At 39.1% G+C, this 15,962-nt stretch overlaps 1 protein-coding gene across 1 annotated transcript in view; it reads right to left on the minus strand.

Moving 5' to 3' along the window:
* LOC144645252 (putative E3 ubiquitin-protein ligase HECTD4) overlaps positions 1 to 15,962 on the minus strand; it is a 64,795-nt gene that overhangs the window by 19,576 nt on the left and 29,257 nt on the right. The window contains exons 29-34 of the mRNA XM_078504739.1: positions 15,442 to 15,814; positions 14,998 to 15,149; positions 14,274 to 14,499; positions 11,264 to 11,507; positions 9,762 to 10,016; positions 7,777 to 8,033 (exon numbers count right to left, since the gene is read on the minus strand). Of these exons, the coding sequence (XP_078360865.1) occupies positions 7,777 to 8,033; positions 9,762 to 10,016; positions 11,264 to 11,507; positions 14,274 to 14,499; positions 14,998 to 15,149; positions 15,442 to 15,814 (1,507 nt within the window). The remainder of the gene's footprint in view (positions 1 to 7,776; positions 8,034 to 9,761; positions 10,017 to 11,263; positions 11,508 to 14,273; positions 14,500 to 14,997; positions 15,150 to 15,441; positions 15,815 to 15,962) is intronic.

Consider the following 15,962-nt stretch of genomic DNA (forward strand, 5'->3'; position numbering starts at 1 on the left):
CCCAACCGGTATCTAGGAGGCCATGGGTTCGATTCCCGCCGGGGACTCAGAATATTTCTTTGTCCCATGCTCGTGTCATTGTTGAAAAATCATCTTTATTATTTATCACCGAGTTCAAAATTTACCATATTTATTAATTACTTAAGTTAATACTTGTTTTTCAATTTTCTGTATGTTGATCCGCCTCGCCTAATTACTTCATTACTGTAAAAACAAGCCGACAGTTTATTTTAATACTTGTTTTTTCAGTTTTCTGTTGGTTGATCTGCCTCGCCTAATTACTTCATTACTGTAAAATCAAGCCGACTGTTTATTTTAATACTTGTTTTTCAATTTTCTATTGGTCGTTCTGCCTCGCCTAATTACTTCATTACTGTAAAATCAAGCCGACAGTTTATTTTAATTCTTGTTTTTCAATTTTCTATTGGCTAATCTGCCTCGCCTAATTACTTCAATACTGTAAAATCAAGCCGACTCTTTTTTTAATACTTGTTTTTCAATTTTCTATTGGCTAATCTGCCTCGCCTAATTACTTCATTACTGTAAAATCAAGCCGACAGTTTATCTTAATTCTTGTTTTTCAATTTTCTATTGGCTAATCTGCCTTGCCTAATTACTTCAATACTGTAAAATCAAGCCGACTCTTTTTTTTAATACTTGTTTTTCAATTTTCTATTGGCTAATCTGCCTCGCCTAATTACTTCAATACTGTAAAATCAAGCCGCCTCTTTATTTTAATACTTGTTTTTCAATTTTCTATTGGTCGTTCTGCCTCGCCTAATTACTTCATTACTGTAAAATCAAGCCGACTCTTTTTTAATACTTGTTTTTCAATTTTCTATTGGCTAATCTGCCTCGCCTAATTACTTCAATACTGTAAAATCAAGCCGACTCTTTATTTTAATACTTGTTTTTCAATTTTCTATTGGCTAATCTGCCTCGCCTAATTATTTCATTACTGTAAAATCAAGCCGACTGTTTATTTTAATACTTGTTTTTCAATTTTCTATTGGTCGTTCTGCCTCGCCTAATTACTTCAATACTGTAAAATCAAGCCGACTCTTTTCTTTTAATACTTGTTTTTCAATTTTCGATAGGTTGATCTGCCTCGCCTAATTACTTCATTACTGTAAAATCAAGCCGACTGTTTATTTTAATACTTGTTTTTCAATTTTCTGTTCGTTGATCTCCCTTGCCTAATTATTTCATTGCTGTTAAATCAAGCCGACTCTTTATTTTAATACTTGTTTTTCAATTTTCTGTTGGTTGATCTTCCTTGTCTAATTATTTTATTACTGTAAAATCAAGCCGACTCTTTATTTTAATACTTGTTTTTCAATTTTCTGTTGGTTGATCTCCCTTGTCTAATTATTTCATTACTGTTAAATCAAGCCGACTCTTTATTCTAATACTTGATTTTCAATCTCCTGTTGGTCGATCTGCTTCGCCTTAATACTTCATTGCTTTAAAAAAAAAAAAGCCGACGGTTTATTTTAATGCTCGTTTTTTCGACTTTTTTTGCTTGTTTACAAGCAAAAAAAAGTAGAATAGCGTTTACCTGGGCCAAAATCTGAACCGGAAGGGATTGCATTCTTGTTAACTCTCAAGGGACTGTTTTAATTTCTCAAGGGAATACTTTCCGCTGTGGGTGATCAAAGCGCGTGACTTGTAAAGTGTCACTCTATAGCTGTGCTTCAGCACTTCCGTTCTTGTAGAAAAAACGTGACTTGTCAAATTTACAAACATTATATAAGAATAAAAAACGTGAGTAGCCCAAATCTTACGTCACATAACCAATTAAGAATGTAAGGGGTTCAGCGCTCGAAGGCTGCGAAGTTTAAAACGATTAAGAACGCAATTTTTACTAGTACAAGTCTTTAGGGGCTAATATTAATTTAACCTAAAATCACATAGCGAAAACAAAGACCGCTTGGACATGTCCAAGCTATTTAAAACTACCACTACGTCAGACCCATGTCACGCGATCTCTCGCTTGTAGCTATAAATAATCATTCACCTAGTTTCAGTTTGAAAACTCTGCGCTCTGTTTGTGTGAAATATTTATTGTTGTGTTACTCAAGCGTTTGGCTCGGAGCGAGTACAAGTCGTACAATTTACCCGGAACGTGTTAAATATTGCAAAACAACGACTTATTTTCTGGATATCCCAATTTTTGTTTTGAGTTTACGGTATTTTGAGAATCGAAACGTTATCGAAACGTAAGTTGCAAGCTCAGCAAGAATGTGTCAAAGCACGGGATACACGTCATCGCGCCAGGGGAATTACCAAAAGCTTGTCGGAAGACGCTAAACGGAGAAACACAATGGGATAGCCTTTATAGTCTACTCTTTATTTTGGCTTGATTTGGCTTTCTTTTAAATGAACTGGTTTGGGTTATTTTATTGAACATTCGGAACAAAATAAATATTTGCATGCTAAGCAGGCATTTTTCCGGCTAGGCATGTGGTTTTAATAAGCAAAAGATGACGTGGTAAAGGAAATTCATGTCACGTTCACTCCGTGACTAACGCAAACACGACTTGTGTGTTTCTCAAGTGACTGCTTTTCTAAAGATTTTACTGTGCGGCGCCGTGCCTTTAATTTAGCCAAAGCACTGAAAGAGGTCAGGAGGTCAAACATTACCCGCACGAACACACTAAAACGTTGCTAATAGTTAACCAAAAGGAACTCATTTCATGACAATTGATTATTTCTGCTGAGTTGCACAATTTAGAATTGCAACATCATCTAGCAAAGCGCACTATTACTAAAAATAGATTTCACCACAGTGAGTCGTGAGTCGGACAACAATTTTAGTTTTGGCAAAGGCTTTGTATGGAGGGGACGCATTCTTGACAAGAAAAAAAGGGCGAGAAAGGCACAATTTGAGGCCGAGATTCTCGAAAGGCTCGAAAAATGATAGATTTCAAACATTTTTGCTTTAGTAAGTGAAAAACAGATTGAAGGTATCCAAAAAATGGCCCAAAATTGAATTTATTAGTCGAAGATCCGGTAATGACACCTTGATTTCCACTGCTAAATTATTCAGGCTGCCGAGAAATTTAAGCGGCGGATAGCGAATTACTATCGAATTATATAATTGCGAAGGATAGCACTTGTATGTTTGCTTCATTTAGGCACCGGAAAGATCGTCGGTTGCAAGAAGTTCAGAATTCTTCCCGAATTTGACGGCACTGATCGCCGGCCATCCGATCTGTTTCGACACATGATAGATCGAGGGCGAAAATATTATGCTAAGAACAGTGTAAACGCTTTGCATTTCTCATAAAAATAAATGTTTTCTTTCAGCAAATCCCGGCAGCAAATCGGGCCTTTATAATCCATTCAATAACTGAGAGTAAAACATTTTACACATTTATTGAATAATCAGAATAATCGCTCTGTTTGACAAACCTTTTGTTTCAAACCACGGTTTGAGCTTTCTACGTTGCACAGGTAAGGCTTTCCGAAGTCCGAGCCAATCTGGCCATGGTTTTGTGAAACAATCGCTAAATATGCCTCCAAAGTGCCCGCCAACCATACATTGCTCTTACAGAGCGGTTTGTTTGTCCGAATTTTGACTCACACCGGGGGTCAAATTCTGTGACGTCATTAGTGCGCTTCGCTAATTGCAACATCATTAAATGTGTTAAGTGATATTTATAAGTGTTTTTGTAGCTTTCGAATAACAAAATGTTTTGTGAAACATTTGAGAAGAAAAATAAGCGATAGGAAAATAGAACAACGTTTCGATGACGCCATGTCATCATTATCAAGTTAAAATTATAATACGGAGTTCAGGCTTATATAGTGAGCTAGGGTGTGATAATATATTAGCATATTAAGATTTATAAACAGTTTAGCACGCACAGAATCTGATTGCGTGTTAAGTTTCGGCTTTATGTTTCTAATAATTACTAGTAATTAAACAGTCCAACTTCGTGCGGCATTTCTTTAAAACAGAAAACTGGTCTTGTACATTGTAGACTTGCAGCTGGTGGTCTTCTTTTAAGTGTCGGTTTTGTAGCCTGTTGTGAAATTACTTCCGGTGGAAGCAGTAAACGTTAAACGTTTCTTCCGTTCAGAAGTTAATACATCGCCATTAGAAAAATAAACAGCAACTGTTTTGCTGGAAATGTAGTCGTTAGAAATGGGATGTGTAGCCGTAAGGTAAAGAATAACGAGGAGAAGCGGCTTTTGGTAATATCCAAACGAAAATTTAACTCTCAATGTGGGGTTAAGATTGCGTGACGAGACAAAAGGTAACTCTGTCGTGCGTAACCTTTCCTGCGATCAGGCGTTATTTTTCTGCATTAAGCCGAGTAGAAATCTTTCTAACTCGAAAGGAAACAACTATTTCGATTAAACATGTTAAAGGCAAACGTCAAAGTTTACCTTTTTTAACCAAGCCAAAGTATATGAGTCGCAAAGCACCCAGCCGTCGCGACTGACAAGTACAGCATTTATTCCGCGAAAATAAAAAAATAGGTCACCAAGGGTGACATGAGTCTAATGCCGTATGGCATAGTGATGCAGATTGCGCGGTTTTCGTAAGCCGGTTAAAATTGGTTAGAGGTTTGTGTTCGGGAGTTTAATTTAAAATGCTTATAGCAAGCTAGGGGCATCGTGGATGATTATGGATGAAAACGAAACAGTCATAAATGTTATATGCTTCACAAAATTTAAAGTATGAACAGGAGTTGATGTTACTTCTTCCGTATTGTCCGTAAAAGCAGAAACGATTAAACATTTGGACAAGATTGCGTGACGATTTACAAAAAGCATGTTCATTACAACAAGGGTTGAAGAACTTCACATCGTTTTCTTTCAGATTTTTCACCATTTTGATGATGACTCTTGAAACAGATTTTGCAATAAAAGCACTTGAAATAGTGACTGTTACTCCATTGTACTGTAAGCACTTAGTGACAGATTTTCCTAAAACCGGGTGTAAATGCTCACGTCAATATAATGATGACCTTTTGAACGCTGGAAACTAGGCAATTATTATCGAGCTACCATACACAGGAGCGAAGACTGTTTATCATGATGTACAAATTTCGCGAATCATCACTTCCATATCAATGTAACCATTTTATGATTTTTCTAGCTGTAAGAAGAACTTAAGATCTCTGAGAGTCGTAAAAGCATGAAATTCGATTTCAGTGTATGGCAAAGGCCGGGACAGTGTAATACTGCAAAGCGGCCAAACAAACGCATTTTGATTTAGTCGCGTAACTTGATTTACATTTATCCATGTACATCTTTTATTTTTGAAGGTTTTTGTTTGCACTGTAAAGAAAAAATTGGTCAAAATTCAAATGACTTAAATACAAAAACCGAGGTAAAGTTTTCTATTTTTTAAAACAAAATAAATATTTGGTCGCATTGTGTAAATAAACGCGAGTCGCCGTCGAAATATTTTTTCTCAAAGACGTCTTGCTTTTTAAGCAAGACGAAAACACAAGTGCTTAACTGAACTGAAAACGAAGATTTATTTTCACAAAAAGCTTACAAATGTCTTAACTGGAAAATTATTTCGTCCTGTTCAAGTGTTGAATAATCGTGACTTGAGAAAGAACTTTTAATTATGCGTGGGAACACGTGTCGCTGATTGGCTGTTTTTAATTGAAACTAATCGTGCGTGTCCGTACGGAGTCCGTTCTTGCAGCTGATCATTGTTTTCTACATTACAGCGAACGATTATCGATCCCGAACCATTCCCTTGGGATTGCTAACAGCTTTTTTCATATAACAAAGAGTCTAATGCGCATGCGCAAAGCGCACGCAAGCATTAGACTCAAAAACGCTTGAACTGAAAGACGTTTGAATTCTTCCATGATATGTTCGAACAACAATGCCCAGGATAAACCTTCTACTCATACTAACTTCATGCAAAAAAAGTCGATATCTCGAAGAGATCTTTGATTCAATTTTCTACTGGTGTATCTGGCTCGCCTTATTTCTTCATTACTGTAAAAACAAATCGACTCTTTATTTTAATTCTTGTTTTCGTGATTTAATAATCGTTTGAGTGTTTTTTTTTTTTCTCCTAGCTTCATGCCTTATATGGGAGTACAATATCTTGCCTGTTCTTCCTGGCTCCTGATTGGATCGTCAGTTGCACGACTTTTGTGCAGCAGTGCTATAAAATCTGCGACTTAACCGCTCATCACTCGCACAAGATTCACAGAAACAGCGATATGTTAGCCTTGATAACTGGAGGACACAAAAGCAGAATGGCAACTAGAAAAGAAATCGGTTCTAATCCTTCAGCGAGGATATATGGCAAGAGAAATCACAAAGACGACTGGCAGTGTCGACCAGAAATGACGTTGGATGAGCAAATCAGTAAACTTGTTCCTGATGATGCAAAGGAGTCCATGGCTAAGATGACCTTTGAAGAAAAGCAGTCGCTCTATCTGGATATTTTCAAGCCTCTTGATTTCTACGAGCTGCTGTTCGACAAATACTTCAACAAAACTGAAGAATGCCAGCCAATGACATAAACTATTACAAAAATAGTTTTACTTATTGTGGCGCAATTCTATGGAACAGTCTTCTTTTGAACGCAAATAAGCAAAGTCCCTTGGGCAATTTGAAAATTTAGTTAAACAGGTACTCTGAGGCACGACATTCGTGAAAAGCAGTTTTTCATTATATTTCTTCCCTGTTATAATTAGAATATTATTATTTATGTAACGATAATGTGTAGTATTTTTTATAGCTATAGAATTGTCCGTGTTGAAATAAAGATTATCCAATCCACTCGAAAACATTTGAAATGTAATCAAACCGGATTGTCGGTATTCTTGCTATATAACTGAAGCGAATTTTCTGCGAAAAGAAACACTTTTGATGAAGTCTAGTTTCGACATCTAAATATGTAATTCGATCCGTATCATTACTGTGAAGTACTGAAGTTTGCGTTTAAGTTTGCTTCGTTTACGTTTAAGTTAACAGCTATATCTTTGTAGATAGGCAAAGAAAGAAATAAACCTGTTATTTTATCCGTGAAAGCAGTCACTCTCAACGATTTAATTTTTTTTAGCTACTGCATGTGTCATTTGGGGGAATAGGCGGGTATTTAAAATACGAGATGTTTTGTAATGGGCTGCATATGATTGGCAAAAGTATTGCGATTTCACGTGGGGTAAATCTGTTTTATCACATGACCAGAGCCATGGAGATCCCACGAGGTTGGGCACCAACAGGGACTGAGTTTGCAAGCAGAAAATCGCACAAAAATAATTGTTCATTTATATACCGCTGCCGGAATATAAAGAAACATTTTACGCGCTACGCATACCGTAAATGATCTAATAACCGCCCGGGGCGCCTATTAAATTTTAGGGGCCCTGGGGCGGGGCCTTAAATAGATATGAAGCATTTATTAGGGGGAGGCGTTTATTTCTCTTGAACAGTAACAACAACAAAAATAAGACGCCTAGTATGCTCACGGAGTAAGATAGAAAATGCAAAGCCTGGAGATGTAGTTCACAGTTTAATATCGATTTCTTCATCGTCAAGTCAACCATGTTGGCATGGTTGGCCTGTTCGATGTCCGAGTCGAGCAAGAAACTACATAAATTGCGTGATTTTACTCTATGGAGCGTTACCTCGGTTTTTGAGGCGATTCTTGGAGGGGTGGGGGAGGGGGGTTGCCAATTAGACACGGGGCGTTTTTAAGAGGGGGCGCTAATACAAACTTATTTGAGAGTGGGGGTTTATTAGATCATTTACGGTAACTGCGAGCCAAGCTAACAAAAGCCAAACCTTGTCGACGTTCTTCACCACCCCTGCGAGTCCAAATGTCTTCTTCATATCCGGGACTGCAAAGCCGGGCAGAGCAGCGGCCTGGTACAGAGTGGAGTTGTTGATGATCACAGCCTGACCAGGTCTCAGGCCTCCCGCGCTCACTTTGTTGGCGTCAGCTTTGACATCTTCAAGTTTAGGAAACTGCAGGGTAGCGGGGATACCGCCATTGTCCTCGTACAAATCGGCGACTGTGGCGATTGCGATGTCTATCATACCTGAGAAACAAGTATTCAAAATAAATTCCTGAGTTAAAATGTCACACACTGACTGTTGGCTGGCCGCGGTCAAACGTCTCAGGCAACTTTTCTTTCTATTCCGCCGTCGGGGAATTTCGTTCGTATTGAAGTGAAGGTATGAGCAAGGATAGATAAAAAAGTTGCTGAGTGTAACCATATTTCCATTTCCTCGGATAAACGAGTATTTCACTTTTTAAATGCTCCGTATCCGAACTATTTGCCTTGAACCTAACAACGTTTACGAAAGAAAAAAATCATCTGTGATTCAGGTTTGTAGTGCGTGTCCCTATGTCACTATACCACTCTATTAACGTCAAAGTCTTCATATGTCAGTGCGCACTCGTTCTGTCCATTACAAGACGGTCTCGCTTGTTTTTCTGTTTCGTACAAACCAATGTACCGTTACGCGTTTTTTTACCGTAGACGGAGGTCGTTTAACAATGAACATCCTGTAAATTTATTGGCTAGACCGAATAACCTACACTATGAAAGGCAAAAACAATACGGGATACGTGCGGGTCATCCCTTGATGCACAGAACGTGTGCGCACTAAAAAGAAGACACTGTCAACCTTAGCTAGTCTTAAGCACTTTCCGAAAGTTGTCACCTCACAGCCATATTGCGAAAGTTATCGCACAAAACAATATTTTAACTGATATTCATTAGAGAGCATAACCTAACGCTGTCTCAGTGCCGAGATGACCTAATAGAATTCTTCTCTCCTGGTTCGTGCTTTTAAGGGACTGGTCAATAAGTACAGGGGGGGGGGGGGGGGGGGGGGGTGGGCCGGAGCAGAAAGGGGGTGGGTCATCAGTTTTTGAGCCCTCGAAAAGGGGTGGGTTATGTAATTTTGATCTACACATAGGGGGTGGGTCATCTTATTTATTCACTAACTTTCAACTGTTATAGTACCAAGAAAAGTTGTATTCATTAGTTTAAAAAATTGATAAATTTCTCCATGTGTCAGCAGTTTTAAATGAATTTCTAGTGATTTTTAAAGGCCCAAATATAAAAATTTCCCGGGGGAGCATGCCCCCTGACCCCCCTAGAGGGTGCGTGATCATAACATCAGTTTTGTCTGTCTCTCACCTGCATAGGTTCACGCTTGGCTTTAGGCCTTTTAATACCAGTAAACTCTTTAGTAAAACACTTTGCAAATATTATGAATGATGGACAGTGGTTGTGGTCTATCATTAATTTCTGTATAAAAATATGAACTCTTCAATAATTGATTATGAATTAATATTACAAACAGATTCAGATTTTTGCATATGTTTGTGTCTAAATTTCCCCATGGACTTTACACACAAATTTTTGGGAAACTTACAAAAGGCTAGTATAAGAAGTGATAAATTCATCCTTCTTTGGTGTGTTGAGAACAGCAGTGTCCATCAGAGAAAATGTCTATGTAGGGAATTTCACTTTAAAAGCTGAAGTCAAATCAAAAACCTTCAACCCCTAACTGATAATTAAATGATTGGTCACTTGATTTTTTTTAGCAAAGGGGGTGGGTCATGTAATTTTCAACCCCCTATCAAGGGTGGGTCAGTCAGTTTTGAGCCAGAAAGAAGGGGTGGGTCACAAATTTTCGAGCCACCACTTTTCCAATTGCTCCGGCCCACCCCCCTGGTACTTATTGACCAGTCCCTAAACAGCTAAGAAGATCGTAACAGTGACCTCACATCCACCCCACCCCACCCCACCTACCTGCCAGCAGTGCTCCCTTGATCTGCTCCAGCCCAGACTGCCGGTCAGTATTAGAGCGGAACCGTCTTCTGATAACAGGAAACACTTTGTCCTCCCAAGCTTTCACCAACAGGCGGGAAGGGTCCACCGGTGGGGCTTCTCTGCCCTGACTGGTACCCTCGTCAGTGACACGGAGAGGTACCGCAGGGCCCATATCCGTCATTCTGTCGTAGCTACTCGTCAGTTTGTACTGAAGACAGGACATTGGGTCATATTCTGTGAATGCAAAGAAGCACGATTTAGATCAATGCTTGAAATGGTTCTGAGGTGCGACGCACTACGAAAACAAGGCCCGACGTCCAAAACACGACAGTAAGGGATCTAAGTGAGCTGTTCATTATAGGAAATAAACGCTCCATGAAATGAACGCGAAGTTTTAAAATTCTCGTTAATTTTTATCGGCGTAAATTTACACAACATTAATTAAGCAAAACGTTAATTTTCGCGACCTTAATTTTAGTTAATATTAGCCCAAATTCTGGTTCTGGTCCAGACATAGTCGACTTTCTCTTTTCTGCAAACTGTATTTCGATTGCAATGTAAAATCCTACGCGTATATTGTTTACGATATCATCTGACACAACAACTTTGTATGATTTCGGTCAAAAACATTCAATGCTGAAATTTTTAACTTCGTATGATAACTTTGTATGATTTCGGCCAAAAACATTCAATGTTGAAATAAAATTTGTTCTTGTTGTTGGCACAAACTGCGATTCCTTGTGTTAATCGCGCTCACTTAATTTCCTTCATTTTAAACATTTACCTTCCTTTCGAGTAAGTTTCCCTTCAATTCGCGTTAATTTAAGTCGAGTTAATTTTCAATAATAAGGTAGGCTGCTAGGTCACGGGAGAGGGGAAGATTATTTCGGACAGTTTCCTTTAAATATGGCAGTCCAATTATTTGCTCGCACGCTTTCAAACAAAACTCTGTGCGGAAACGTTAAGGGCCTCCCAGGAGGGGTTCATGTTCCTTTTATCCCAACAAAAATTTTTTGTGTTCCCTAAAAGTATTTCTTTGATTTTGGTGTTTCCTGTTCCCTAAAATATGCTCTTCTTTCCCGTGTTCCCAGTTTTATTTTCCTTTTGTTCCCGTGTTCCCAGTTTTATTTTCCTTTTGTTCCCGTGTTCCCAGTTTTATTTTCCTTTTGTTCCCGTGTTCCCAGTTTTATTTTCCTTTTGTTCCCGTGTTCCCAGTTTTATTTTCCTTTTGTTCCCATGTTCCCAGTTTTATTTTCCTTTTGTTCCCATGTTCCCAGTTTTATTTTCCTTTTGTTCCCATGTTCCCAGTTTTATTTTCCTTTTGTTCCCGTGTTCCCAGTTTTATTTTCCTTTGTTCCCATGTTCCCAGTTTTATTTTCCTTTTGTTCCCATGTTCATAAGAAGTTACTGGTGATGTTCCCTTGTTCCCTAAAACCCCTGTGAGAGCCTCAACGTTGTAACAGTAAAAAACAACAACAGACCTTTTCCAGCGTCTTTTGGGATAGTGAGAGGCGCGGGTTTAGCTTGTGAGGGTTTAGACACTTTAGAGAGCGTTTGTCCATCCTTCGCGTCCTCCTCGTCCGACTCAAAAGAGAAGGGTAACTCGTTGAATCCCTCCCTGAGATCCTCCAGCGAGTCACTCCACATGTCCGCTGCCACGCGGTGTTTGGAACCTTCTGCGTACAGGAACGATCGGCCACCAAAGTTCACACGAACACGCACGTTCTGAGGGAGTAGAAAGTCAAGTTAGAAACGACATTTAAACGGAAGAAACTCAGCCTGTATATGGGGGCTGGTATTCTTAGAAGTTTTGTCTTCCTTATAATATTTTCAAAGCTTTGTAGTATAACGACGTACACTTACATTTTGCGTTAGTATTACATTTTGCGGCGATTTTTACTACATTTTGCGTTAGTATTACATTTTGCGGCGTAACAGATTCCCTTTATTCAAATATGCGAACCGTTGAACAAAGCAGACTCTGTTCAAAACGTCAATAGGTCTGGGGAATTCTGGCGACAAAGGAAAACCTTAAATGGGTCAAAGATTCGACAAAGTAGAGTTAAGACAAAGAAAAAAGTCCACTAGGGAGCCAGTATTTAAGTCATGTCTCATAATTGGTCGGGTACGAACCGGTCCCTAGGCTGTGATTTGACATTAAAAGTGTTTGTCATTGACTTTGCTCATTTTTTAGACGTTTCGGCGTTGTTAAGCCTTAATCAGTAATAAAATCCTAGGTTGCGATTTCTTTCTATTTTTAACATTTTTTTTTTATCGGCTTTCGGCAAGCTCGATTACCTGTCCTTGAATTACCAAAGATGGTAACGAAGTAAGTTTTTTTAATTCAAAATACATGGTTCATGTATGATGTTATCGGAACATGGTCCTTTGAATACAGGCTTTCAGCCCAAGTGGAATATAAAAAATACAACACTGACATTTGCCAGAAGTCCACACTTCACGAGTAATTTGGAAAAAAAAAATCATTGCGTTTCAGCGAAAAATGCGAAAGTGACCTTTTTTGGAGCTCTAAATTCAGACTATCTGAGAAAATCCTGTTGGTCGCTTCATGACGCGTTCAAATATTTCACCAGGAAGCAAACATGAAACAAAACAAGCAAAATATGTTACTGCGCATGCGTAGTTAAAAAGTCGTGCAACTAACGCTTGCAGGGTGAAAACTCAAGTCCAATAGGAATTTTGTGATATGCGTGCCTGTAACAGTAAAGAGAAACACAAATATCCAAAAGAAAGTAAAACTTTTCAAATTAGGTATACCACAAGTATAAGATCACCAGTTCGAAACCATATAAATACTATAACAGAACAGCCTAAGAACTGGGTTGGGTGAAATGCTCGCTTAAGGGGCTACTACCGAGGAACTCAACGTTCCTGCCTTTGCCCCTGGGAAGGTCTGAGACAAAGACTGCTTGCTATTCCAGCAGGATACCCTCCTAACTGAGGGGTGCGACACTAGAAACAGGCTTGGCGAGTTGCACTTGGCAGATGACGCCCTTCCGTAAGGAAGGAGGATGCCTGCGGCTGTGTCATAGTTGGAAGCGTCGCACGGTCAGCATGGCTAGCTCGATTAGCGAGGTAGCGCTTCATGGTGCTATAACTCAATTCAGACTACTCTTCGTCCAATCCACTTCTTTTTGCTTTCATTCACATGAAAAACAATAACATCTACGAACTTCGGGTAAGACTGGTCACTTCATATCTCTTCTCAGCAAACCGAGCTTAACCAAGGCAATGAGCGCAGAGGATTATTTACACTGGGTAACGTATAAGGGAGCATAAAAGAATTTAAAGACAGTTCAGATCACTTTCGTTTTAATTCTTTCAACCGCGGGACACATTTATTGATAGATATTTCAACCGGTAGCCCACGTCACAAATATGGTTTTCAGTGGGGCGCTAGAAGTTAAAATTTAAAAATTTAAGAAATGAACAGAAAGAAATAAGCTCACAAAATATTCCTAATATGTCCGTTTAAAAGTTAAAATGTCAGTTCTAAGTGCTTTTAGCTTCATTAGCCAAACTGCAAGGCTCAGTATGTCTATTAAATGACAAATTGAGCCTTGCAGTTATGGAAGGACATGCTTTACACGTAAGAATCTAGTTTACGACCTTGCTCACCATGAGTCTCCCATAGCTCAGTGGTTAGAGAGTCCAAACCGGTAATCAGAAGGTCACTAGTTTGACTCCCGATTGGGGGGGGGGGGGGGGCGCTCAGAAAATTTAAATTCTGAGTAATTTCGCTTCTTTAGAAAGTATACAGCACTACAGGTGGTGGACGGGTGCAATATTTGTACAGGTACTCGCAATGCTTACTAATCTACATAACAGTAACGCACTTAGACCAGCGGTTTTGGAAACTGATAATGTCATTGCTGTCACGACAGTGAAAATTAAAAAGAAAACGTATTTTTTTCATCATATAATCAACGGTTTACTGAAAAACTTCAGTAGAAATATTAAAACTAAAGTTGTCCGACGTTTCGATGTAACTAACATCATAATCAAGGTAAAATGTTGTATCGTGGTGTGAATATAAATTAGTTTGTGGAAAATAATAGACATTTGCTGTATGGTTATGTAAATAGTTTCGGGCGGATGGAGTCAGTTTGCACGTTTAAAGTTGGCTTAAGGTCTTGAAATGTCTATTATTTTCCACAAACTAAATTATATTCACACCACGATACAACATTTTACCTTGATTATGATGTTAGTTACATCGAAACGTCGGACGACTTTAGTTTTAATACGTATATTTTAAAATCATTATTAGCTGAGCTCTCTTGACCTCTGATAGAAATTATATTTCTCGAAAAGAAAATCGCAAAAATTAGGCGATTACCTTTGTTTTTCTTTTCTTCCTTTTTTGATCTCAAAACCCGCGAAGATCAAGTGTCTTTTCGCTCGTAGTTTACATGTATGAGTCATTTCATGAGTGTGTTATTATAAAAATCATCATGAGAACATTGTTACCTTTTTCTGTATGTGAATAACTGGCCACAGCCCAGATTGCACGCCGTCAAGGCTTTCAGCTAATCGTTCGCCATTACAGGTGAAATAAGCCAACCCTTTATCTGACTGATCCTCGGCCTTCTTGTATCCACAGCCAATAATGTCATTCTCCTTCATAACGATATTTAGCGAGACAGTTTTCCATTGGAGAATCCCGCCTGTTCTGTAGAGCACTGCTCGGCCATTGCTGTTACAAATCAAAAAGGTTTCAAAAAATTATCCAGGAAGATCTTAGTTTGGTTACTAGAAAATACTGTTTTTTCTTACACTTACGTCATCTGTCCAAAGTGCTTTAATCGAGAAGTAATTTCAAACTTGGAAATTGCCCTAGCAAATCGAACTGTAAGGCGAAAAGATAACAGCTTGATCCTTGTTTTAAAACTAAATAAACTAAACTATATGCAAAAGAAAGTTAAGATAATATATGGTTTTAAGCAACTGCTACGCAGTGTAACTTTCATTCTTTTTTTCGCAATTTTTTCGAAAACGGCAAGACATGTTGGAAGAATCAATTCACAAAAAAGAAACGAGTTTCACTTTGTGCAAGGAGTACAGCGCTTTGTCTTGCAAAGAGTTTGTCCATTACACAGAAAAATACACAGTAAAACGTTTGGCAGCTAAATACTACATCGTTTAACAGCACCAAAGTGGATTAAGCAAGCAAGAAAAAAGAAAAAGAAAATACCTGTGTAGGAGGCATGAGCCTACAGGATTGATCCAACCGCTGGCAAGCTGTTCTGTCCAGGGAGCAAACCCAACGGAAATACAAGGACCTGGGTCCTGATCATCCGTGTTCCCCAAGGAACAGAGCTCCACTTCCCAGTAAAACGATGGTGCCTTGAAAAGAAATAAAAAATTACTCTAGTCTAAAACATTTGCTTGTAACTTAAGCAAGCGTGCCGCAACTTGCACAGCACAAGAGGGGAGTTAACAAGTAAAGGACCACTGTTTATGGCTGTCTGTTTAGGACTGTAATAAATGCAATTTATGAATTGCATGCGTTCGTGAACTATTCCCAAAATCATGGTCAAGATGTAACAAATGTTTGGAAAACAGAAAACAAGGGAAATACTTCTGGACATTGTTAAAAACATCCCCCCACCCCCCGCCCCCCCAAAAAACAACTCACCTTTTGAGGCAACGGAGCGCTAGCATACACAAATGTCCCCCTGGGAAGTCCGAATCCTGCCGCAGGGTCCGCCATAAAGTGAACGCATGTGTACCCCTCGGTAAAAACACATCCCCGTACGGGAGGGAATGCCCGGTTGCCGTCAAGCACCATCTTTTTGCCGCTCTTGGTCACTTTCTTTGGAAGCTCGGCAGGTTTGACGAAGTCTTTGAAGAGTTTTCGTAGTTGTTGGCAGTGCATCTCTACCACCGGTAGTCTAAGGCCTGGGTCACACTCTCCCGCTAGTTTGGAGATGAGCTCGAGTGATGGGTTTGTTAAAACGGCATCGCTAAAGGAGGGGTCCTGCACTTGGCAAGATAGCACCATACTTGCTCTGAAATAAAGGGAATGTTGAAGTTAGCACTACGAGACAATTACGGGAATAACACTTAGCGACTAGGTGTTTTTGAATCACGGGACAGAGAGACACTAAGAGCCAATTACAGGACGAAATACAGATACCAGACAAAATACAACATTTT

Source organism: Oculina patagonica, chromosome 3 (assembly GCF_052425735.1).
Source record: "Oculina patagonica isolate OP01 chromosome 3, crgOcupat, whole genome shotgun sequence".
Taxonomy (NCBI): Eukaryota; Metazoa; Cnidaria; class Anthozoa; order Scleractinia; family Oculinidae; genus Oculina; species Oculina patagonica.